The sequence below is a fragment of the Pseudorca crassidens genome, chromosome 13 (genome assembly GCF_039906515.1).
Source record: "Pseudorca crassidens isolate mPseCra1 chromosome 13, mPseCra1.hap1, whole genome shotgun sequence".
Lineage (NCBI taxonomy): Eukaryota > Metazoa > Chordata > Mammalia > Artiodactyla > Delphinidae > Pseudorca > Pseudorca crassidens.
The window spans coordinates 27,685,255-27,711,795 of record NC_090308.1 but is presented as its reverse complement, the minus strand read 5'-3'; the positions used below and the strand labels follow the sequence as shown (position 1 = coordinate 27,711,795).

General features: G+C 36.7%; 1 protein-coding gene across 22 annotated transcripts in view; it reads right to left on the bottom strand.

Moving 5' to 3' along the window:
• AHI1 (Abelson helper integration site 1) overlaps positions 1–26,541 on the bottom strand; it is a 219,174-nt gene that overhangs the window by 62,439 nt on the left and 130,194 nt on the right. For 16 of the 22 annotated variants that reach the window (XM_067701993.1, XM_067701992.1, XM_067701996.1 and 13 more), the window contains 2 exons: positions 4,046–4,208; positions 319–419 (listed from right to left, as the gene is read on the bottom strand). In XM_067701993.1, coding sequence (XP_067558094.1) covers positions 319–419; positions 4,046–4,208 — 264 coding nt within the window. Of the gene's footprint in view, positions 1–318; positions 420–4,045; positions 4,209–9,053; positions 10,040–26,541 lie in introns of those variants that run through there. The other 6 variants (XM_067702009.1, XM_067702011.1, XM_067702012.1 and 3 more) reach the window with 3 other exon arrangements.

Here is a 26,541-nt window from a genome sequence, read left to right as displayed (position 1 = left end):
GTCAGTATCACAGTTACAGAAACGTGGAGAGTGGAAATAGCGTCACACTTAAAGTCACAAGTTCTACTTTGGGTTCTCGTCCCATCACTTGGGCTGTGACTTGGGGTTTATTTTAATTTCTCTGAGCCTCCTCAGTTTCCTTATCTGGAAAATGGCTATAATAATATTTGCCTTATATATTTCAAAATGTTGATGCCAATATTAGAAGAAATAATAATGTAAACAATGAAGGATGTAAACATGAAAAATAAAGTAATATTTCATCCAGAGAGAGTGAAAATCAAAGTACGTGGAATACATAGTCTTGCAAACGTTTACCTTTTGTGGAGCTGAAAAAGCTTTTTCCATTTTGGCTTTTTCCTTAGGGGTTAAAGGAGGGGATCGCTCCTTTACCTCTGGAGGCTGTTCTCGATACAGTGCTGGAATTGAACAAAGAATTCATGCAATCAAATCGATGAGCACCGTTCCACGGGGCAAAACAGCAATGGGGGGCAGACAGGAAACTAAACACACCGATATTCACACTTCCTTGGTGTAACAATAAGCTACCCAGAACTTATTGTTAAGGCGATTTGTAGTCTTACACATTCCTTATCCAAAGAACACAACTTATGATTGGCAACTTTTGATCAGCAGGATTTCAGAAATGCAGAAAGTGTCATTTTCACTTACTATGTATGTGGTCATGCAGATGCTTATTTTACCTTAATCCACATTTACCAAGAACCTGCTATATGCAGGGACATCAGCTAGGTACCACTGGAGGAGATACGAAGATGACCAAAGACAGTCTTTGCTCTCAAGGAGCTTACAATCTGGTCAGAGACAGATATGTTCACAATTAACTGTAATATAAAACTGACTGTGACATTATTCTGAAGAGAGATAATAACAAAGACAAGTTCTGATGTGGGGATAGCAAATGCTTAATGGAAAAAGTGGTAGGTGTGTCAGACTGAAAAATAGGGAGGATTTTGCCAGGCGGAGGTGTGGATAAAGGATAATTTGTGAAGATGGTATGAAACAAGTAAGCACAGGGCTGGGACTATACATGACACAGGATCCACTCAGTGTTGGATCTAAGATTCTTATAAGATTATAATCTGTATAATCTACTTAATCTACATGTGGTGTTGAATCTAAAAAGTTATGTGGGAATTTTAAAGGGCTAAAAAGGAAATCTGTTCTGGTTAAATAACTTGGGCAACTCCGAATTGAGAGAAAGTGATAAAATACACCTGATCAAAATTCTAAAATTATAAGCTACATTAATGGGCTTTGTGTGTGGGCGGACTTTATCATTGGGTTTATCTCTTACTGGAAATGTTAGATGTGATTAAGGAAATTGATCAAGTTTTCCTTTCCAGTGGCTTAAGATACAAAGGGAATGTCCTTTGTGATAACAGGGTACCAATGTCTTCTATTGGGTCATTCTCTTAAAGGACATGGCTTTCAACTGAACAGTTGATAGTGATTATGTATGTATGTATAGTATGTACACACACATACACACACACACACACACACACACACACACACACACACACACACAGTCCCTTAGATCATTTGCTTTGCATATTTGGCTTCAGATAAAGGACAATTTCTCCTACTATTTTCAGAGCGGAATATGCTGCTGACAGTCATTTTTTCTCTAATGTTAAAACTGGGAAGGTGAGTTTTTGTTAAATTCAGGTAAAAAGTAGGATAAAAGGAGAGGAAAAGGCCTTCCCTGGTGGTGCAGTGGTTGAGAGTCCGCCTGCCGATGCAGGGGACACGGGTTCGTGTCCCGGTCTGGGAAGATCCCACATGCCGTGGAGCGGCTGGGCCCGTGAGCCATGGCCGCTGAGCCTGCACGTCCAGAGCCTGTGCTCCACAACGGGAGAGGCCACAACAGTGAGAGGCCCGGGTACCGCAAAAAAAAAAAAAAAGAAAAAAAAAAAAAAGGAGAGGAAAAGAACCCCTGATGAACTGAGAATTCGATCGTATTCTCAGGTTTTCTGAAAAATTTTTGTTTTTTCTGGCTTTTGCAAAAGCTTTTTCAACAAGCAGTGACTGATGCCAAAAGAAACCATCAATTATTCCGGGGTACAATAAGGAGTCACGGCAACTGAAGGATGGCCACCGCCTGAGACACGGAATTGATTTCTGTACTCGGCCACCAACCATGGTCACTGCAGTATGCTTCAGAAGTCCCACTTTGGTTCTTATGGAAGAAAACCAAATTTTATTGAATCTTTAATCCCCTGTGGATCAAACATCTATAGCCTCTCAATATTTGCAAGCCTAAGAGGTAATTTCTGCAAACTAACTAGATTCTAAAGTTAGCACATAACACCATGTTGCCTGGAAATACACAATCTTTTTATACTGTCAAGTTTCCACTTGTATCTGAAAGAAACAACAGATTGTAATAGCTAGTTAAAATGACAGATATACTCCAGAGTGACTAAGACTGTGCAGGCAGCTCTTGATTTAAAAACAGAAGCTACCGCTGCAGAACTCCAGCTGCTGGTCCTGAGAGAAGCCCTCACTGGGAGGGGAGGGAAGCAGCCCGGATATCTGAGATGACCTGCAAGTGAGAAGTGCTGAGTTTACAGGAGATGACTGGGAATTAACCTGTCCCCAAATTTCTTCCTTCCACACTGCCTTAACTTTTCTCCAGTCTGCATCCTCCTTTAAACATAAAACTATACCTCAGATAGAGTTTAAGAGCTATTAGTCATTTACTGCTCAGAGAATAAAACCATGGCACAGAGGAAATTAAGAATTTTGTTATGAGAGAGAAAGAAGTGGGTAATTTTCAAGACAATTAGCGCTTTGGAGGGGAGGAGTATGCTGAAAGTGGCAGATAAGCTGGGGAAGGAGCTGCAGTGAGATCTAGAGCTCTTGGGGAGGGAGCCCTGAGAAGGGCCGGGTGCAGACCTGGAAGGTGGCCCAAGAGAAATAGTTTTATCTGGGCCTGGCCCAGCACCCAGGATTCACGGAAGAGATTCTTTCTCCTTTTCTTCATCTCTTTTCCCTTCAAAGTTCAGAACTTAGGTTAGAAATCAATCGTATTTTTGTTCAACCATAGTTCGGGTTGAATGGGGTTTCAGAGACTAGCCTGAAAACCAACTACCACTTATAATAATTACTTTGCAGAAACAAAAGACTTAACAGTAAACATTCAAAACGTAGCGTGCTCTCAAGGCTGCTTCTACTATATTTTTAAATCGGAACTATACGATTTTAGTGTTTCTGGAAGAAAGCTTAGAGATGATGGAGCTCAGCTCCCTCATTCCATGGGAGGAAACGGAGGCATATCACTATTAGTTGTCAAGCTAGGATTAGCAGTCAGTTCTCCTGACCGCTGGGCATCGTGCTTTTCCTACCACACACCAAGTTAATGGCTGATGGGAAGTGTTCTTCTGAAGAAGCACTGCTATACTCCTCTCCTTTCTTCAGTCTTTGAACTCTTTTATTTTCAAACTCTCTGTGTTAGTTCTATTTTCTCCTCTCAAGGCCTGGAAGCAAATCTACAGCTTTCAGAAACTCAGATTTAGAATTTCTTCTCGGGCTCCTTTCTTTTACCTTTCACAAATGAGGGCTTAATTTACTTGAGAGTGGAACAATCTATTGCAGTTTTCTTTGAGCAGGTACCAGCTAGGCCTGGGGATACAAGGTAAAAAGAATGGGAGTTGGGAGCTAGAGGTTCTTAGGTGTCTGTCAACTGAGGAGTCTCTGCGGCAAGAGGAGAGGTGACGTCAGTGTGTGAGCATCAGGTGGCGGGGAAAAGGGGCTGAAGAAGGGTGGCAGCTAGACGGGCAGGTCCCCTGGGATGGGAAGTCCATGAAGTAGATATTCCAATCTCAGAATGTAATAGCTTTTGAGTGTACTAGTGCCCCCCTCCCCTTTTATTCTTTTGCAACGTGAGAATGAAGAGCAATACCCATCGGTAAATGTATGCAAAAGTAACAAGACAGCAAGTTAAAGCGTAGAAAATGATAAAATCTTGGACTATCAGTTATACCATATTAGTAAACCAGGAAGGGAGCATAAAACTTACTTTCACTAGCCACATGATTAGCTGGAAAATAACCTTCCTGTCCCTTTCCTCTGCTGCCATACCACCAGTCTTCATTATCTTTGAAAAACACTCGGATAATGTCTCCGCGATGGATGGTTAGTTCATCTGATCGATTCGCTGTGTAGTCATAAAGGGCCACTACCTAAGAGAGAGATAAGACCACCACAGCTTTATCACAACTGTACCACAGAGAAAACCCCCAACATTCACTTCCTCTTGCAGAAGAGCAGCTGAAACCAAAGCAGTACTTTGGTGAGTCTGAGGCTGTCTCAAGGTTTGCTAATGGGATCAGGGGTGGTGGGAACACAGCAGGAGAAGCAAGATAAAAGACTGTGGGATTGAGAAATGGTTAAGATCATTCAATACACTAAGATTAGCTTCAAAATAGCAGATGTTAATTTTTTTTAAAGTAAATTACTTGTGAGGCAAATAAAAAAAAGCTCACACATCATTCACTTTCTTAAAATTGTTTCATTCCACCTTTGGTCCCATTCCCTGTGCTAAGCAGACGCATCTGAAAAAAAAAAAAAAAATTCTCCAGAACGTCGACACTTTTACAAAAAGGAAAAATTCAATGGAACAACCAGTTTACATAATTTCGTTGTGATCACTTGGGTTTATTGTTAATGTCTCTTTTTGAGATGTATTTCTATACAAATACCATTTTTGGGGTATTTTATATGACTAATCTAAATCTTCCCATACTTTAAAAATACCTTTATAAGCTCATACAAATTTAAGAGGAAAAACCCTTCTATGAGAATCCTCTTTCTCTGTTTTGTTACAGTAGTCACTATATGTATTTTTTCTTTTGAAAAACCAAATTCAAAATGAATGGCTGCATAGGAATCTACAAATCCCTTACAGCAGTTACAAGAAGGAAGCAGACCTCAACCCATTTTAGACGTGATGCAGTGTATAAAGTAGGACATAATACATACACTAAAGAATAAACTACTTCTACTTTTTTTCCAATGTAAATGGAATTTGAAAATTTGCAGGTTATACAACTACGTACGCAATGGAAAATTATCATTGCAGTCCTCTGCATTTAGGCTGAGTACTGATTTATTCACTTAACAAGTATTTACTGAAATCCTAATGTACCTGGTACTGTGTTAGGGACTGAACATACTGTGATAAACAGGATAATTTCTAGAAGGGGTACCTCGCTTAGGCTTTGCAGGTGAATGAAGGATAATCAGGAAATAGCCAGTTGAAGAGATGCAAAGTGTGTCTCAGGCAGACTGCACCCCATGTGTGAGAGTCCCGGGAAGAGAAATCCCCAATAGTTCAATATGGTGGGAGCCTGGCATTAGAGGTAAGAGTCTAGACAGAAGGTGGGAGAAGCTGAGGCTTCAAGAGTCAGTAGGCACCAGATCATACACGCTGAAAGGTTCAGACTCAGAATATGGGCAACGGGAAGCAAGGAATGCCATAACAGTTCTCAGTTCTCAAAACTCTTTGTGGTGCCTTGAAATTAATTTAAAATCTTTATTAACACATTAACCAGAAGACTTTAATGGATAAATCTGGAATTAACTGCTGTCACTATACAATATAAGGGCAGTAATGATAATTTAAGTGGCAAAAATACAATTCTTATTGCACTGCTTAGCACAGTCCCTAGTTTACAACATGCTATGCAGGATGCTGTTTAAAATTTACAAATCTTTTGTAACTCTCAGTATATTGATGCCAACTCACTTATGTAAAAGTGGAACTTTTAACTTTTCCCGTGCATTCTTCCTTCTCCAAACCTCTTCTCCTGTATTCTCCTGCATGGCACCAGCACAGAACAGGAAAGCCAGTAAAAATGTGCTGAGTGCCTGCCATGTTCTGGGTCCCTTGCTAGTGGCTTATGTGAGTTATCTTACTCAACCTTTGTGACAATCCTGTGAGGGCAGAAATTCTTATTTCAATTTTACAAATGAGAAATTTGATACACAGGGAAATCTAGTAACTTGTCTAAAGTAAACTACTAAGTGGTAGAATCAGGATTTAAACTCGTGGTTTTTTTCTTTCATTTTTTTTTTAAAATGAAATACATTTATAGGCCATCTTTACCTAGGATCAAACATGGGAAAGCAGCAGAGAGGAAGGGAGGAGGGACAGGAGATCCTAATCACTCATGAAAGATAAGACACATTTTTGGACAGCAAAACTTGGGCAGCTGGCTGTGCTGAGAAGATTAGCTCCCCTGGGTCACCTGCAGGCCCCATTGTGCCCCTTTCCCGACACCTGAAACCCAGTCCGAGAACCTGCGTGGGGATTTGTTCCCACTGTTCTTCATCCTGGTGTTCCTATAAAAAGAGGAAGAGATACCAGGAGCATACGTGCACAGAGAAAAAGGCCGCTTGAGGACACAGCGAGAAGGAGACTGTCTGCATGGCAAGGAGAGAGGCCTCAGAAGGAACCAACCTGGCCGGATACTTGATCTTGGACTTCCAGCCTCCAGAACTGTGAGCAAATAAACTTCTGTTGTTTAAGTCACCCGGTCTATGGTATTTTGTTACAGCAGACCTGTCAGACCAATACATAATACAGCCTCCCAACCTGATGGTGTCAGGTGAATCACGTGTTCCCAGCCTCTTACGCTATTGCAAATGGGCAATGCCTCATTTGCATCCATCTTAGGTCCTTCCTGGCTTACAGTACTGTGTTCTACACTCTCATGCTGCTATCTCCTGATGTAGAAATAATGTCCTTGACACCAAACTCCACAACTACGATCCTTAGGAGGGAGACTACACCCCCCAAAGCAGTCTTGCTTTGTCACCATCACACCATTACTGACATTTAAGCACAAAACAGCTTCACAATGAGGAGTCAGCGTGTTTCACGTGCCAACAGCCCACAGGTTGGCGGCAGTGGAGCTGTGACCATTCTCTCATCATACTGAAGACACGTGACAAAATCCACATGGCTCATGAGAACCTGCTGGTATTCCAGTGTGTGTTTTTATCAAAACGTTCTCATCATTGGAAGACCGTTACTCTCTTCTGAGCATCACAGTACACACAGTAAACTCTGCTTGTTTTATTCTGGTAGTGGATTTTGCATAAGTCACGTCTTCCCTGTCTCCAGTTAGATTTCATTGTCATCTCGCTGTTTTAGGATAAAGTAAAGCTCCATTGGGAGCTTTATTCCCCAAGTGTTGGAAGACACAGTCCCATGCAGAGGTTTGTGCTGAATTAATACCATTTCTATTTTCCCCTTATTTTGGTAGGTTTTGTCACAGAAAATCTGTTTTGACCATTCTCTTGAGAAGTATCTTCTACAATGTACCCTTCTGTGCACACGGTGGTCTGGCACGTGGGTATGACAGAACATCCTCAGTACTATGATCCAGATCTTGAGCTGACAGGGCGGTTATGAAATCTTTCAGTAATCTTTCTTTTTAGACGTAAGTTTAAAAATAGGTGCCCATGTGCCCATGTTGGTAATGATAGGTCTGGGAAATAAAATGTTCCACAAAATCCACTTGGTCACATTTGACCACTATCCACATATTTGAAACAGAGTTCCTTCCTTTTCTCAAAGCTTGCCGAGTTGCTTGGGCACAATCACTCACGATGGAAGTGCCACTGGCAAGCTTTTTTTTTTTTTTTTTGACATAGTTTTCGGTCTTCATAGCAGTGCTTGCCAGATACTATTTCTTGGTTTAAGCAGAGTCTGCCAGGCTGTTATAAGACATTTAGGAGAATTCCTTTTTGCATTATCTTCTGAGAGATTTTTCATTATTACAGTTGTCTCTCTAGAATTCTCAGTGGTTCTTGAAACCACTGTACCTAAGGAACATTAACCACTGTACTGCTCAGCAGCAGCAGATGTTCCTTGCAATGTTATCTGTGATGCAATCCAAAAATCAATATTCATGATGACCCCAAGTCATTCAACAAGCTGTGCTGAATAAGTCATACGCTTGAGCACTTTCTCCTCCAACAGGGCTTCTGCTGGCTCCATAATCGTTGGGGAACTTCTTTGCGCCGACCTGCAGCCAATGAAGCATCTGGATCCCACCCCCTTCCCTCTGCTTCCTACTTGCTTAACTTGATTTCAGAATTCTGCCCTCCAGAACAGTGAAAGAATACTTTTCCGTTGTTTTAAGCCACACCATGTTTGTGGTAATTTGATATGACAGCCCCAGAAAACTAATACATATGACGTTTACTTTCGTGAGTACTAGATTCTTTGTATTCCTTTAAAGAGTACTGGAGGTTTTTCTGGCATGTAGTTACTTGAGATCAGTTTGACCCCTTCCAGGTTTGCTTTTAAGTTGTGTTAGAGCAGATGCAGGAAGACTTTAGGACTCAATAAACTCCACTACTAAGATATGATTCTCCTGATAATTCCCCCTGATGCCCCACATTATTAGGAGGTTTTTCCATTCTGGCTGGCAGGACTGTGAATTATTCCCATTCTGTTGTGTAGGCTACTAATTTCTGATAGTTCTTTCCTTATGGAGTTTAACCCCATGTAGGTGCAGATCAGTACTCAGCCAACGAGTTATTAAGGGTACTTCTTATGGTTACTGGCAGGATTATTACCAATTAATATGAGGTGAAACAAAAAGAAATGTCTTAGTAATTATTTTATTTTTTGTCAGAACTCTTGTTACAGGTATTTAATGCACATTAACTAAAATATATACATTTTCAGTTTTCATAATAAATGCAATTATGACTTTATTACACATCTGGTATTCTTAAAGAAAAAGCACATCAAGCTTTAATATAGAAATATTTAGGTTACACTTAACTTCTGGATCAAGTGTAATAAAACTTTTGTTCTTTTTTGATCTTATACATGTTCCCCTCAGGGATGGCCCATCTCTTGTAGGCTTGGAGGGACCTTTGGCTACGTGGTTGGCCTTGTTGTTTCAACACTCTGGATATACTAAAAGGGAAAGCAACTTACATACAAGAACAATTCATTGGAGCAAAGGGAGAAGATGCTTCTTCGTGCAGATTCCATAAGGACTATGCAGAAGTATGGATGGTCTAAGCCAGGCAGTTATATTGACAGCACTGTTTTTCACATAGTTAACAACATGGTGTGGTTGTAGCTTTTTAAACTATGAAAGCCCAGAGAGATTGTACTTTCTAGTTGAAATAAAGTTATTTAGAATAGATTGTGGCTTCAGATGCATTTGCTGCTTTTTCGACCTTGGAGAAACATCCTTAATTAATTTTATAGAATTCTGATGGCAGGGTTTTTAAAAAAATCTCTTTCAAGTTTTAAACTGATTCATTATTTATAAGAGGTCTGGGTACAGCTGTAGCATTTCATATGCTTTCTAAGAGAAATGGACCGTTTTCTTGGCCACTGGAGATGCTTCTCATGTAATCAAACAACAGTTTATACATCTTGATCCTATTTTTTTTTTAACTGTGTGTTTCTTTGGAGTTAAAATGGCTGTGATAGCCTCACCAAACACTTCAATCCCTGATGGACTAAAGGTGAACATTCCACATAGCAGCATGCTCCCATTTCTTTTTTTTTTTAATTTTTTTTTAAAAATAAATTTATTTATTTATTTTGGGCTGCATTGGGTCTTCGTTGCTGTGCGCAGGTTTTCTCTAGTTGTGGTGAGTGGGGGCTACTCTTCGTTGTGGTGTGCAGGCTTCTCATTGCGGTGGCTTCTCTTGCTGTGGAGCATGGGCTCTAGGCGTGTGGATTTCAGTAGTTGTGGCACGTGACCTCAGTAGTTGTGGCTTGTGGGCTGTAGAGCGCAGGCCCAGTAGTTGTGGTGCTTGGGCTTAGTTGCTCTGAGGCATGTGGGGTCTTCCCGGACCAGGGCTTGAACCCGTGTCTCCTGCATTGGCAGGCAGATTCTTAACCACTGCGCCACCAGGGAAGTCCTTGCTCTCATTTCTTTTGCTAGTTTCCACCCTTGTTCCAGACACAGGTTCTTCTTTCATATCTTTCAGTCTTGCTATAGTTTTGGGGTCACCTCGGAGATCTGAGTTCCTATTAATACAACAGGTATATTTAGTGTGTATTCTTTAAGTTCTGTTACCCACTCCTCTTTCACATTTTGAAACGAGGCTACATTTACCACAGAGGAGCATACAGGGAGGACATCAGTCATCGGATAAGATAAAAGCCTCAGATGATCACAGCGTTCTTGTCTGCTCTTAGTCTTTCTGTTTGGCCATGTCACAGAGAACCAGGAGGTACTAACTGTCCCCTAAGGTGACACTGACTGCGTAGCAGTTGAAGATGGCAGGCATGTAATCCTCCAGGAAGGCGTCGCTGGCATAATTCATGGGTAGGCACATCTTGCCCGCCTCCCAGTCGCCAACCACCATGTACCTGAGCATCACTGCACTGGCCCATGAGCTATGCTGGGCATGGTCTCCCCACTTCCACCAGTCCCTTCCCTGGCTGTGCCTGCTTGCTGTCCCCCAGTAATATTTAACAAGTGAAATAAAATAAGCTTTAGGAAAGTCTCATTTCTCAATTATGTCGAGCAATGTTGGGTCTTTATTACTAAAATAGAAAAAAAGAGCAGATAAAAAAGGTAGTAGAAAATCAAATTTAACAACAAATTCTAAATTGTACAGAAGTACATTACTAAACATTCAAATGACTCCTTTACTAATAGTGACACTGGGACTATATTTTATTCCATAAGAAGAATGGAAAAACATATAACCCTACTTCTAGCACCATGTGGTAGAAATATATACAGTCTCTTATAATTATTTCCATGAACACTAAGAAAGACAACTCTACAGATATTCATAAAAAAAAACTAAGGTCCTGTTATTTTTAACTGATCTTATCTGGATAATAATAGATTAAGAAAACAGAGATAAAGTAAATAATTGCACAAAGTTTATTGTCTCTGTACCAGACAAACTATCTGTTCTATCCTGCTACATAATGCTAGTATATATGAACCTTAAACACTTCATCAAACAAATATTTGAAAATATTTAATTCCAAATACCTTCTGGTAAAGTAACTACTAAGGGTAATGGAAAAAAACACGAAACGAGGAATCAAGACAGTGAGTTTCCAGTCCTGCCTGGGCCTCCAAGGCTAAAACATATCTTAAAACACTCAAGCTGGATGTCTGTAAACTAAGGGGTTTGGACCAGATGCTAGGTGGTATCCCTTCCAGCTTAAAAATTCTATCATATCAGGTATTCAAATAACTATTCCAAAAGAATGGCATTCACAAGTATTAATGTAAATTCAAAATATTAATTTGTTGGATAACAGTGTGCCTGATTATTTGTGATCATACATGAATTAGAAAAGCTTGTTTGTTTGCTGCAGTACTATACAGGAAAAGCCTCTTAGTCATAATTAAAGAAGAACAGTGATAAAGCATTTCTTTGGAATTTACTGGTTGGAAATACTTCTTTCTTCTTTGATGAATAGAAATGATTGAACTTTTGGACTTCACAAATGAAGCTACTCATTTTATATGATGACTGGTATTAATTAAACCTCTTCTTACTGGAAATCACAATTCACATACTTTGTTACAGTGAATCATTAGTGCTTCATTGAAAAAGGCTCTAAAATGTATCTGTGTGTTGGTTATTTCCTAAAAAAACAAAAAAAATCAAGAGAATGATGAAGACCTTTATAGACTGGACTACAGATTTTTGTTCTGTTTTTTGTTACTGAAGAAAGATGACAGTGTACTTTAATTATTTTTCTTGGGAGGGATAGCAAAAGGAGAATTATGAATCATTGGTTTAGACATGGGTGCTCAAAGTGTGGTCTCTAGATTAGCAGTGGCAACATTACCTGGAAACTGGTTAGAAATGCAAATTCTTGGGCCCCATTCCAGACCAACTGAAATATTCTGGGGATGGACCCAGTAATCTGTTTTAACAAGGCTACAGGTGATTCTGATGTACCTTAAGGTTTAATTAACTTTATTTCGATGACCTACTTTATAAAACATGTACATTTATTTTCTGCACATATCAAGTATGTGACTGAATGGTTAAGAAACATAATTTAAAATATAAAACCAAATCTTATAACAAATTGTTAACAGGCAAAACTTAAAAACGTAAACCTGTTCCTCCTTTCCTATTTTACTTATGTTTCTTAGTTTCCCTCGTAGCACTGAAATGCTGACTAGGTCCAGATTTGAGTAATATAACATCTACTTCATCATTTTTTTCAACAAGCTCATGCTCAAACTGCAACTAGGAGTTATAGTAAACATTTCTTAGGTTCCCCTACCATCTCTTAAGGATTAGCAAAATTTTTAAAATAGAAAAACAAGCAAAAATTGAAAGATTAAATCTGTTTATCTAGCAATAATTATTAGATACATATTGTGTCTGAGGTACTCTTATAGGCTGAGGAGACAGAAGTGAACACAGTTCCTGTCCTTGGGATATTCCGTTTTATGTTTCATTGTTTTTGGTCTGGTGGCCCTTTTTAAAAATGGGATACCTTTAGTATTTGTACAAGTTACTCTGCTGTTTCTCTACTTTTCAGTTGCCAATAAAGAGTACTAGGGTGCATGCTGATATTGAATATTAAAATAATAATTTATGAATTACTTCAGAAAAGTATAATAAATTTCTTTAAATTCTCTTAGCAAACCATGAGCTATGAGTAAATATAAAATCAGTAAAAAAAGAATCAGTTGAAGATAGTTTTAAACAAAAATAAATTCAAGTAATTGCAAACAACATATTATTCAGTTTATACACAGTTTTAGTAATTATAAATTTTATACTTCACAGTTCAAAGCAGTGGTTTATAGAGATTATATACAGAAATATATCCCTTATGATAAATGGAATATTCTTTTTTTTACCCTGTTGCATTTATAACTTGTTTCTATTTTCCTTAGATGCTACTTTCCTGGCCAGGTCCTTTCTGTTGCCATATTGTTATGAGAGTTAGTACAAATTTTTAAAAAAATACATAAACATACAAATTTATAAATACTAAAATAAAAATTATTGATTCAAGTTTGTTAAGGATATAAACACATGAATATATAAATGATAAAAAATTTAAAAATAAACATATAGGGACTTCCCTGGTGGTGCAGTGGTTAAGAATCCGCCTGCCAGTACAGGGGAAATGGGTTTGATCCCTGGTCCGGGAAGATCCCACAGGCCACGGAGCAACTAAGCCCGTGAGCCACAACTACTGAGCCCGCGTGCCTAGAGCCCATACTCCGCAACAGAAGAAGCCACTGAAATGAGAAGCCCACGCACTGCAATGAAGAGTAGCCCCCGCTCGCTGCAACTAGAGAAAGCCCGTGCGCAGCAACAAAGACCCAATGCAGCCAAAAATAAATAAATAAATATATTTAAAAAAATAAACATATAGATAGATAAGTAAGTTATATAAGGGTCTTCAAATAGACTTGTATTGTTGCAAAACTAGTTTGGAAAAGCCTTTTCTAAAACTGAATAGACACCTACAGGAACTAAAAAATGTTTGTATGAGCTACATTTCCATTTTTCTTTGAGAGTGAGGTATGGGTGCATTTCTCTATGCTTAAATACACATAATAGAGATAACAGACTTATCACTTAAAAATAACGTAAGGTCTGGGGCTTCCCTGGTGGCGCAGTGGTTGACAGTCCGCCTGCTGATGGAGGGGACACGGGTTCGTGCCCCGGTCCGGGAGAATCCCATATGCCGCGGAGTGGCTGGGCCCATGAGCCATGGCCGCTGAGCCTGCGCGTCCGCAGCCTGTGCTCCGCAACGGGAGAGGCCACAACAGTGAAAGGCCCGCGTACTGCAAAAATAACGTAAGGTCTGGAGACAAATCTTTTGAGAATGAAATTAAATCTTTTTAATGCTTAATGGCATCTTCAGGATTTCCTGGGCACTAACTATAAGTGCAAAGAGTTACAGTACTTGAGATTTTTGAGAACTACTTAAGAGCACCCCTAAGGACATTTATTAACAGAATTCATTAAATTTATGAATAATTTCTTTTCTTTCTTTTTTTTTTTCCTCGATGCACCATGTAGCTTGTGGGATCTTAGTTCCCTGAACAGGGATTGAACACGTGCCCTTGGCAGTGAAAGCGCAGAGTCCTAACCACTGGACTGCCAGGGAATTCCTATAATTTATAAACAATTTCTAAAAAGATGAATTAACTAGTAACTCATTTATATAATAAATACCTTAGGTGTGTGCTATATATATAGCACTGTACATAGTATGGAAAATATAAAGAAATGCAGCATAAAGTTCTTGACTTGAAGCTGCTTAAGACATAGTTAAGAAAAACATACTATTTCAAATATTATATACTTAAAAATTCTTATCCTGAAAGTTTAATTCACTCATTCTAAAACAAGTATATAAATCTCAGTTTATTTTTTTCTCAGCAACGTATATCTACTGTTATTATTTAATAATCTGCTATGCTATAGATATGTCTGTTTATCTCTCTAGATGTATCTAGAAATATATGTATCTACCAATTATTTAATGCTTGTTATGTGTCAGGCATGTGCTAAGCATTTTACACTATATACGTATGCATGTGTATATGTGTACATACACACAAATATACACACACATATATAGCACACATGTATACATTTGTGTACATACACATGTTCACACATATGTTCATAAACACCCTATTTAGTATTTATCACGCCTTTGTTTCCTTAATTATAAACTAAAAGAATTATTACTTGTCTAAATCACACAGTTTGGCAGATTCTAGATGTTAGAAGGTTTGCTTTTCTCCTAAATCTATGCTCTCAATCACTAAACCTACATATTTAAGTTTGAAGTTAGAGGCCTTCGTGGAACCAAGTAAACGTTAAGTCTGCTTGGTTCACTGCTTATAACTTTCGCTAAGATTTATGCCAAAAGAAGGATCTTTAAGACTTGGTATTTCTATTACAGAAGGCACCTGAAGAATATCATCAAAGCACTTTTCTTCATATTATCTTCTCAGTCACAATTTGTTGAGCCCATCAAACTGGGAAGTTATATGGTAAACTGAAATAAGGCCAAAGTGACGGCAGACGTATGTATACTAACAGGTGTGTCCATCTGATCACTATAGTTTATATTTACACTTATACTGAAATGACTAGGCATTGTTAATTTGGAAAGGCTTTGTGAAGGAATCTTGAGTAATAAATTTAAATGGAAAGGGAAAAGTTTTTTAGGCTGCTGATAGTAAGACATCAATAATTAACTGCTCATCTTATTTAAAACACTGAGGCTTGTCTAATTCTAATATCAATCCAAATATTCTGGGAAAAGCTCATGCGCACACATATGAGTATTTGGTTTAGTGAGGAAGAAGATAAGAATATAATAGAAGGATAATGAAGAAGCTTGATGGAAAAGGTCTCTATTTTAGTATATAAATATAATTATGATACATACAGAGATGTAGATGGTCAAGTAAGGAGCTCTAAAACCTACCAAACAGTATTTCAAATGGCAAAAGAGAAATCAGCAAATAGAATTTTAAAGAAGCAACCAGAAAACACTGACCTTAAGAACAAATGAGTAGAGGGGAAGCACTTCTGGAATGGCCGAGTAATGAAAATTAGCTCTTCCATAAAATCAAGAAAACTGGCAAAACTGTCAAAATCAACTTTTAAGAACTTGAAAAATTAGCCAAAGGACTGCAATAATCCAAAGAGCATGTATTCAAGAAAAACAGTTGGATCTTAGTAAAAAAACATCAAGTTTTGTGGAATTTTAACCTGCCCTATTCCCATTACTCTCTTGCCAGCCCCATGGTAGCTTTAAAAACAGACTGACAACCATGGTTAACTGTGAAAACTATCAGGTTAGCAGTCACTGGAGAAGGCAGAACAGGTTCAGAGTGCCTATAAATCCCCACCTCCAGAGAAGTGCCACTATATGACCTAGGTGGCAGGCCCTGAAAAGCTCCATTCTCAGGGCTTGTCTTTATTTGATGTGACTCAGAGTCAGCTGTTTGAACAGCCATATCCCTCGAGCATTTGTCAGAAAAAATCAGTGGCAACTTAGGTGGTGATACATGTTATGACAAGGAACTGACCAAAAAATTAAAAGGAAAAACTGGGAAATAACATGTCTGTCTATAGGGTTTGCTGAAAAGCATCAACAGATTCCTGGAAATCTAGAAGGCCATGGGCATGTGCAAAACTCTGTGTATGCCCAGGAAAGACCAGAGAAGGCTCAAATCTTTCATCTCTGCTGACCTTGACAGTCGATGCAAGCAGAAAGTGAAGTCTAAGTATGGTAGGGTTATGAACTGCATGTTGAAGCACTAAAAACATGTCCTAACACACAAATACAGCCCTTTGGAAAAGGTCCTCGGCATTTAAGGAAATCTTAATACAATCATTAGCTGACCACTAAGCTAACCAAGCAGACACTTTAGTGGTTGTACAACACAAAAAGTACAGTCTTTAAAGAATTACTCCAGGAAAGTCCCTAATTAAACAAATAGTAAAAGTAATAATAACAAAAATGACAAATCATAGGGAAGTGGGGGTAGAAAATCTGATTTTTAAGTTTGCCACATTATATTATCTCAAGTGTCCAGTTACAAGACATGTAAAGAAAGAGTAAAGTATAACCCTAATAGGAGTCAAAGAGGTCAATAGAAATTGTCCCTGAGAAAGTCCAGATGTTGGAATTACTAGACAAAAACTTTAAATTGGTATATATATATATATATATATATATATATATATATATATATATTCAAAGACCTAAGGGAAACCATGTCTAAAGAATTAAGAGACTGGATATATGTATATGTATAACTGATTCACTTTGCTGTACAGCAGAAACTAACAAAACATTGTAAATCAACTATAGTCCAACAAAAATTTTAAAAAAGAATTAAGAGAAAATGAGAATGCTATCTCAGCAAATTGAAAACATCAATAAAAAAAAAGAATTAAAAAACAAACAGAAATTCTAGAGTTGAAAAGTACAATATTCACTAGAGGGGCTCAACAGTAGATTTGAACTGGCAGAGGAAAGAATCAGTGAACTTTTTCACTGATTAGTCTGAGGAACAAAAAGAAACAAGAATGAAGAAGAATGACAGAGCCTCAGACACCTATGGGCTGCCATCAAGTGTACCAAAATATGAATAATGGGAGACCCAAAAAGAGAAAAAACAGAAGAAGGGGAGAAAGAATAGTTGAAGAAATAATGACCCAAACTTCCCAAATTTGATCAAAAATATTAATCTGCACATCCAAGAGCCTAAACAAATACCAAGTAGAATAAACTCAGAAAGATCCACACCTAGACATATCATAGCCAAACTACTGAAGCCCGAGAATCTTGAAAGCAGCAAGAGAAAAACAACTCATCACATAGAAGGATTCTCAATAAGATTAACAATAAATTTCTCATCAGAAACCTTGGAGTTCAGAAGTTAGTAAGATGATGCTTTCAACAATAAGTGTGGAAAGAAGACTCAACCTACTATTCAATATCCAGCAAAACTACCATGTAAAAAAGAAGAAATTAATACATTCCCAGATAAATGACAACAGAGAGTTTGTTGCTAGTAGACCTGCCCTTCAAGAAAAACTAATGGGAGTCCTTCAGGCTGCAACAAAAGGGCACTTAACAGTAACTCAAATCCACATAAAGAAATAAAGAGCACTGATAAAGGTAATTACATAAGTAAATACAAAGGACAGTATAAATGTACTTTTTGGGAAACTCCTCATGTAAATTAAAAGACAACTTCGTAAAGGATTATAAAACTGTGTTGATGGGCTTACAATGTATAAATAAGAGAGTGTCACAGACTTATGTATACTACCAAATATAAAATAGATAGCTAGTGGGAAGCAGCTGCATAGCACCAGGAGATCAGCTTGGTGCTTTGTGACCACCTAGAGGGGTGGGATAGGGAGGGTGGGAGGGAGACGCAAGAGGGAGGAGATATGGGGATATATGTATATGTATAGCTGATTCACTTTGTTATAAGGCAGAAACTAACACACCATTGTAAAGCAATTATACTCCAATAAAGATGGTAAAAAAAAAAAAAAAAGATGTAATTTGTACAACCATAATAGCACAAAGGAGGCAGAAGGGAAAATAACTGTATTAAAGTTTTTACATACTATTAAAAGTAAGTTGGTATTAATCCAAACTATATTGTTTTAAGTTAAGATGTTAATTGTAATTCTCAGGGTAACTACTAAGAAAACAACTCAAGTAAATACACAAAAAGTAAAAGGGATTTAAATTGGTATATTAAAAATATTACTTTAATCAAAAAAGTGAGTAATGAAAGAGGAAAGCAGCAAAAAAATACATCAGACATAAAGAAAACAAAACCAAACTGTAGACTTAATTCTATCTTATCAGTAATTAAATTAAATGTAAATTGATTAAGCACTCCAAATGGAAAGCAGAGATCATCAGAATGGGAAAAAGACATGATCAAACCATCTGCTGGTCTACAAGAGGAACATTTTAGATTAAAGACACAATAAAGTTGAAAAGGATGAAAAAGATATGCCATATAAACAGAAACCAAAAGAGAGCTGGAGAGGCTATTCTGATACCAGGTAAAATATAATTAAAGACAAAAACTGTCAGTAAAGATAAAGAAGGACATTTTAAATGATAAAAGGGTCAATCAATCAGGAAGCTATAAATAAGTATGAATATATATGCACCTAAAAAGCCTCAAGATACATAAGGCAAAATGGACAGAATTGAAAGATGAAATAGATGATTCAACAATAGTTGTTGAGACTTCAATACTCCACTTTCTATAATGACTAGAACTAGGCAGATCAACATGGAAACAGAAGACTTGATCAACACTAGAAACCAGCTAGATCTAACAGACATCAATAGAACACTCCACCTAATAAAAGTAGAATACATATTCTTCTTAAGTGCATGTAGAACATTCTCTAGTATAGACAATATGCTAGGCTATAAAATAAGCCTTAAAAAAAAAAAAAAACCCTGAATGACAGAAAGTATGTTCTCCAACCATAATGAAATGAAAATAGAAATCAGTAACAGAAAGACAATTGGGAAATTGTGTCGAAATTAAACAACACACTCCAAAATACCAATGGGTCAAAGAAGAGAACACCAGGGAAATTTAAAAAAGATAAATGAAAAGATAAACACAACATACCAAAATGTATGGGAAGCAGCAAAAGCAATGATCTGAGGAAATTCTATAGCTGTAAATGCTTTAATTGAGAAAAAACAGTCAAATCAATAAGCTAACCTTATACTTTAAAACTAGAAAAATAAAACTAAATCCAAAGCAAGTAGAAGGAAGGAAATGATAAATATTAGGATGGAAATAAAAGATAACAAATAGAAAAAGAATAGAGAAAATTAACAAAACCAATAATTGGTTCTTTGAAACATCAAGAAAATTAACAAAACTTTAGCTATACTGACCAAGGGTGGTGGAGCGGAAGGTAACACCCAAATTAATAAAATCAGGAATGAGAGAGAAGATATCACTATTGGCCTTAGAGAAATATAAAGGATTATAATGGAGTGCTATTATCAACTGTATGTTAACAAATTAAATAGCCCAGATGAAAGGGACAAATTCCTAGAAAGAGACAACTTAAATGTGACTGAAGAAGAAGATGAAAATCTGAATAGACCTTAAGAGTAGAGACTGAATTAACAATTTAAAAAATTTCAACAAAGAAAAGCCCAGGTACAGAATGCAGCATTGGCAAACTGTACCAAATGTTTAAAGAAGAAATAATGTCAATCTTTTACAAAACTCTTCCAAAAAATAAAAGAGAAATGAACACTTTCCAACTCATTCTATGAAGTCAGTATTATCATGATCCCAAAGCTGGACAAGAAAACTACACACTTCTTATGACTACTGATGTAAAAACATCAACAAAATACTAGTAAACAGAATCTACAACATATAAAAAGGATTATACACCATGACAAGTGGGATTTATCCCAGAAATGATAGTTTGGTTTAACATATAACAATCAGTCTATGTAATAGACCATATTAATAGCATTAAGGACAAACCCCATATAATCATCTCAATAAATACAGAAAAAGCATTTAACGAAATCCAACATTCTTTCCTGATAAAAACACTCAACAAAGTAAGAATATAAGGGAACTGCTTCAACCTGATAAAGGTTATTCACAAAAGCACACAGCTAACAACATACTTAATGGTCAAAGAATGATAGCTTTTCCCCTATGATTAGGAGCAAGAGAAGACACAGACACTCACCCTTGCTATTTCAACACTGTACTGGAGATTCCAGCCAGTAAATTAGGCAAGAAAAAGAAAGGAATCAAGATGGAAACAAAGAAGTAGAACTATATTAACAGATGAAATGACCTCGTGTATAGACAATCTCAAGGAATCTACAAAAAATCCTGCAGAACATCTTACAGAAGTAGTAAACAAATTCAGTAAGGTTGCAGAATACAGGTGAATATAAAAAAATCAATTATATTTTTATACCTGAGGAATGAAAAGTCTGAATATAAAACCAATTCCATTTACAACATCAAAAAGAATAAAATACTTGAAATAAAAGTCTAAGACTTACATAATAAAAACAAAATGTCATTGAAAGAAATTAAAGTAGACCTATATAAATTGAAAGACCCATGTTACTAGATTGGAAGACTTAATATACTGTTAAGATGAAAATCCTCCATTTTGATCTACAGATTCAACATAATCCCTATTAAAAATTTTGCAGAAACTGAGAAGGTGATTTTAAGATTCATATGGAAATGCAAGGGACCTAGAACAGAAAAATAATCTGGAAAGAGAACAAAGCTGGAGGACAAGCTCTGCTTTTAAAACTTACTACAAAGCTACAGCAATTAAAACAGTGGATTACTGACATAAAGATAGGCAAATGAATCAACACAATAGAATTGAGAGTCCAGATATAAGCCCTTACATTCATGGCCAACTGATTTTTGAAAAGGGTGCCGAGACCATTAAATGGGGAAATAATAGTCTTTTCAATAAATGGTGCTGGGAAAACTGGATAGACACATGCAAAAAAATAAAGTTACATCCCTAACTCACACCATCTATAAAAATTAACTCTAAATGGATTACAGACCTAGGTAAGAGCTAAATGTATAAAACTCTCTGAGAACACATAGAAGTAAATCTTTGTGACCTTAGATCAGACAATGGTTTCTTAGATATGGTAACAAAAGCACAAGTAACAAAAGAAAAGAGTAGAGAAATTGAACTTCATAAAAATTTTTTAAAAATGTTGTGCTTCAAAGGACATGATCAAGAAAGAGAAAAAGACAACCTACAGAACAGGAGAAAATATCTGCAAATCACGTATCTGATAAGAGACTTGTATCCAGAGTATATAAAGAACTCTTACAAGTCAATACTAAGACAAACCCCATTAGATATAAATAATATGAATATATCTATATTATATCTATATTTATGTATGAGTTACATAATTTATACAGTTGATTTTATATAATATATATTTATATGCTATATTCCTGGCACATGGTAGGTATACAATACGTGTCAGGTATAATTATTATTATTCAACTCCTAGAGTTCTTTGAGTTATCACAGAGGAATGGTGTTTTAAAATAAAAATATTTCTATAGGATACCCGCAACTATAAATGTGATCCTATTTTCCAAATTAAATGTAGATGTGCTAACTTCAACCCCATGTCTAAAAACAAAACTGTATTGCTACCCTTGGTATAATAAGATCTGATTCTCATATATACATACATACATAAATACATAACACAGTCATTAAAATATATCCTATTTATACACTTATATAGTAGAACATAATTTGCCCAACTAGAAAATGGGCAAAGGATTTGAATAAATTATCCAAAGAAGATATACAAATAGCACTGCAAAAGACGTTCACACCATTAATCATTAAGGAAATGCAAATCAAAATCAGGAGATATAAGAGATATAACTTTTCACTCAATAAACTGGCTATAATAAAAAAGACAGTAACAAGTGTTGGTGAGGATGTGGAGAAATTGAAACTCTCTTACTTGGCTGGTGGGATTGTAAAATGGTTCAGGCACTTTAGAGAACGTTTTGGCAGTTCCTCAAAATGTTAAATACAGAGTTACCATGTGACACAGCAATTTCACTACTAAATATACACCCAAGAGAACTGAAAACCTATGTCTGTCTACACAAAAACCTGTATGTAAATGTGCGCACAGTATTATTCATAACAGCTAAAAACGGAAGCAACCCAAATGCTCATCAATGAATTAAAGGATAAATAAAATGTGGCATATCCATATGATAGACTATTATTCAGCCATAAAAAGGAATGAGATTCTGATGCATGCTATGACATGGATGATCTCTGAAAGCATGCTAAGTGAAAGAGGCCAGATACAGAAGGTCACGTATGATATGACTGCATTTATACAAAATGTCCAGAATAGGCAAATCCACAGAGATGGGAAGTAGATTAGTATTTGCCAGGGGCTAGGGAGAGAAGGCAATGTAGGGGGGTGGGTGGCTACTACTGAGTATGATATTTCTATTTGGGGTGAGGAATATGTTTTAAAATTAGACACTGATGATGTGTACAAAACTATGAATATACTAAAACCCAATGAATTGTAGACCTTAAAAGAGTAAACATTTTGCTATGTGAATTATATCCAAATAAAGCTGTTATAAAAAAAGAACATCATAGAAATTATGGTTATGGAAGGTGAGGTTAGTCAGAAGAAAGGAACAGATACAAGCAAAAACACAGAGGTGGAGACCATAGCGATTCACGTCAGAGAGGGGAGTCTTGATTCTGGCTATGGAAGTGGACAAAAGAGGTTAGACTGTGGAAATATAACAGAAGAGGAAAGGAATACATGTGGTACATAAGAGAAATAGATAAGCTTAATATATTACCAAGGTTTTGTCAGTAAGAACTAAGCAGTTGGTAGCACCAGTGACAGAAGATTAAAGTGGAAAGGCCCAATATAAGTCCCAGGAAAGACAGGAATTTTATTGAGCTGCACTCATTTTCAGGTTCTTTGGTTCCCAAATGGTTAACAGCCTAAGTATTTATTATGAAGATTTTTCTAGTAGAATGGAGAAAGAAAAGAATAATTAAGATTAGAAACATCAACTGAGGAGTCATTCATGCTTAGGTACCAGCTGACACTTGGGTGTGTACAGTGAGTTTTACAAGTAGGTCTCAAGGAAGAAGGGACAAAGCCCAATCACCTCATTCTTGGGTGATACAATTACCTTTTCATTCCTGTTCTTTTTAGTCCTGTTCTTCAAACAGCTGTCTGTGGCATGTGGGTAGCATAGTTTGAAGTGTAACAGGTGCTTGCAATTTCCTTTCTCAAGGTCACAGGTGACTCTGCCAGTGCACTAGAAAAACCACAGCTTCTGGGCCCCTTTCTTCCCACCAAACCCCAAGATCCCCTTCTCACATCCAGATTACTCTCTGTTACTTATGTGTCTTTAACCCACCCCACAGCTTTGAGAACTGAAGTGCCACTATTCTGAGGAAATCTAAGACTCTATCCACTAACCCCAAACCATATCTGATTAAAACTCCTTGGTGTGTGGATGGGATGTTTTCCAAGAAAAAAATTCTGCAGTTGGCTTTCTTAGAAAACATCCATGGTAGATGGTGAAGAGGGAGGAATCTGTATTTGGCCGTCCTGTCCTCAAGGTCTTCATGACCCTTCTTGGCTGTCATTCTGGTCAGCCCTACCAGTGTTGCTCAGTTGTCTACTCTCTTCATTACCACCCCTGCCTAATGCCATTACAAGATACAGTGATGATACAAAGATCAGATGAAATAATACACACCATGAAGCAGGGTTTTTAAAACTAAAAATTGTTTTTATAAGTGTTAATTGCTGTTAATACTATCTGAACTGCTCCCAGTTTCCACAGAATCTGCCTTGTGCCACTGAGTGACACTTGAGTTTAATGGTTTAATCATATAAACTTATTCTGCTCTTAATATTTTTGGCTCATCTACCATAATGCATTAACACATTTAATTTAAATGTTTCTAAAAGACTCTTAAAGACCTTTTATGTTTCAGTTTCCCTACTGGCGAATGATGATGATGATGGTGGTGATGATGATGATACTTTTATGATACAGAATTATGATATTCATGAGATATCCTACATAAAACACTTTGCACAGTGCCTGGTACATAGTGAGTGCTCAATAAATGTTAGAGGTATGATTGTTATTACTCAACTCCTAAAGTTCTTTATCAAAGAGGAATGGCGTTTTGTAGTAAAATATTTCTGCAGTACTATAAACGTAACCATATTTTCCAAAAAAAATATAGATCTACTAACTCCAACTCCATTCTGAAAAGAAAATTTATTTCTAGGTTTGGCAAAATAAGCTTTGAATCCATAAAGTGCCCTCAGAAAAGTCTGCTCATGTTGCCATATTACCAGGCAGAGATATGGTGACAAGAAAAGTTTATGAAGTTTAATTAAAAACACAGAAGTTTCGTTCCCTCTAGGGATTTATCTTACTTACTCTTTATGCATTAAACTAATCTGTGACCCAATAATGTGGTTATACCAAGACGTGTCTGCATTACTGGCTGCTGCACTATGATCTCTGCCAAAGATTGATCCCTGGGGACGCTGAGAAGATGGCAGGATAAAGGGCATCACGGGAAGAAGAGACCTGGTAAACTCGTGGATATTTATCAAGGTAAGAAAAGAATCTATGGAACATCTGGAGTGGCAGATGGCAAATGCCCATCTAGGCAGGAAGAATAGAGGACTAGTTTGATAACTTTTGATTAAATTTTCCCAAAGTGGAAAATAATATTCCATAAAATGATGAGTCTGAAAAGTTTTTCTAAATAATTGCTTCATTTTATGGCATGATCAACTCAAGTTTTGGTTTCTGTTATGTACTATATTCAATGCTTCCTTACAGGGATCAAATTTTATATTGATTAAAAGGAAAATTTCAAGTAATCACCAAATCTTATTTTTAAAGACAGGTAAGTAAATGCTTTGCTAAAGGACAATGCAATGTAACATTGAAATTGCTTTTAAACAATAACATCCCCCCCCAAAATGACTTTTATTTATAAGGCATTTTGTTGATAAATAAATACTTAAATTGACCACATGTAAAGAAATTGTTGCCTTTTTGATTTTGTTCATTGTTCAGTATTTTCCTCATGTTGTGAATAAAGACAATAAATAAGGGGCATTATAAAATTTGTTCATGTTACAGAGTTCAGGAGTGAGTGACCATGGCTGAAAAAAATCAGCATTCAAAAGAAAAATGAGTCAAAAATAAACTGATGAAATTCAGCAAGGATAAATGGACCACTGCACTTAGGGTTAAATGGTAATAGTGGAAAGCTGAGAGATTACTGTGTGCTAGACACTGTACTCAGTACTGGAAACAGCACTAATGAGGAGGGTACTATTATTATCTCCATTCTAGAGATGAGGATACTGAGGCACAAGTAGGTAAATAACGGGAAGACAGGTCTTGACAGTAAATCTTTAAAATATCAAGAAGTTACGGTAGGTCATAATTCAATATCAAACACAGTATGCAGATTATAGAAACCAATAATATCACTATTTTTCGTATCACAATTAGAATATTAAATCTAGTTCTGGATGTCACTTTTCCAAAGAATATGAACAAACTGGACGGAATCAGTATAGATTAAGTAGAAGAAAATGGATAGAGTTAGTCTAAAAAAGAGAATGTCAAGATGAAACAGACACTCTCAAGCATCTCAAGAGCTGTGTTTATAGCAGAGGAAATTGATTTGTTCTATAACGATCTAGAAGCAGAGTAAAACCAAGGTACTAATCATTTGTAGGTAAAGCACAAAACTTGAGTAATTATGAAAACACAGTGTTTCTAAGGCAGAAGTAGTTTTTTGTTTTCCACGAAAGACCGTATCCACAAGCAAGGGGACTTCTTTTTGTAACCAGTGACACATCCTTCTCATACATTGAAGCTAAATGACTAAAAATGTGTAGAGATTAGAAACGTCTCAATACACTTATCAAAATATCCCATTATTAGCAGATAATGTAGTCTTTGGCAAATATCAAGAACTCCAGAGGCTCTTAGGTAACATGTTAATTAAATAGAAAAGAATTTCCTGGCTCTATATTTACCATCTGTGTGACCCTAGTGAAGACTCTTCACTTTTCAGTGCCTCAGTTTCATAATTTATAAAATGGGGATAATAATACCTATCTAAGATTATACAGATGAAAAGAAAGTAGATATAAAGATACACTGGCAACATAGTACGTATTCAATACATGTGTATCATTGATGCTCACAACAAAGTTAAATAAGTTTGATATAATTATGATTAACTTATTCTTAGAGATTCAGGATCATTATGAATATCAGTAATATAATAGCTAGTAATATTATGTGTAAGGTATTGGACAGTTCTCAGACTGCAGTGCTGAACAAGAACATGGAAAACCCCTCTTTTAGCGGTGTTTACATT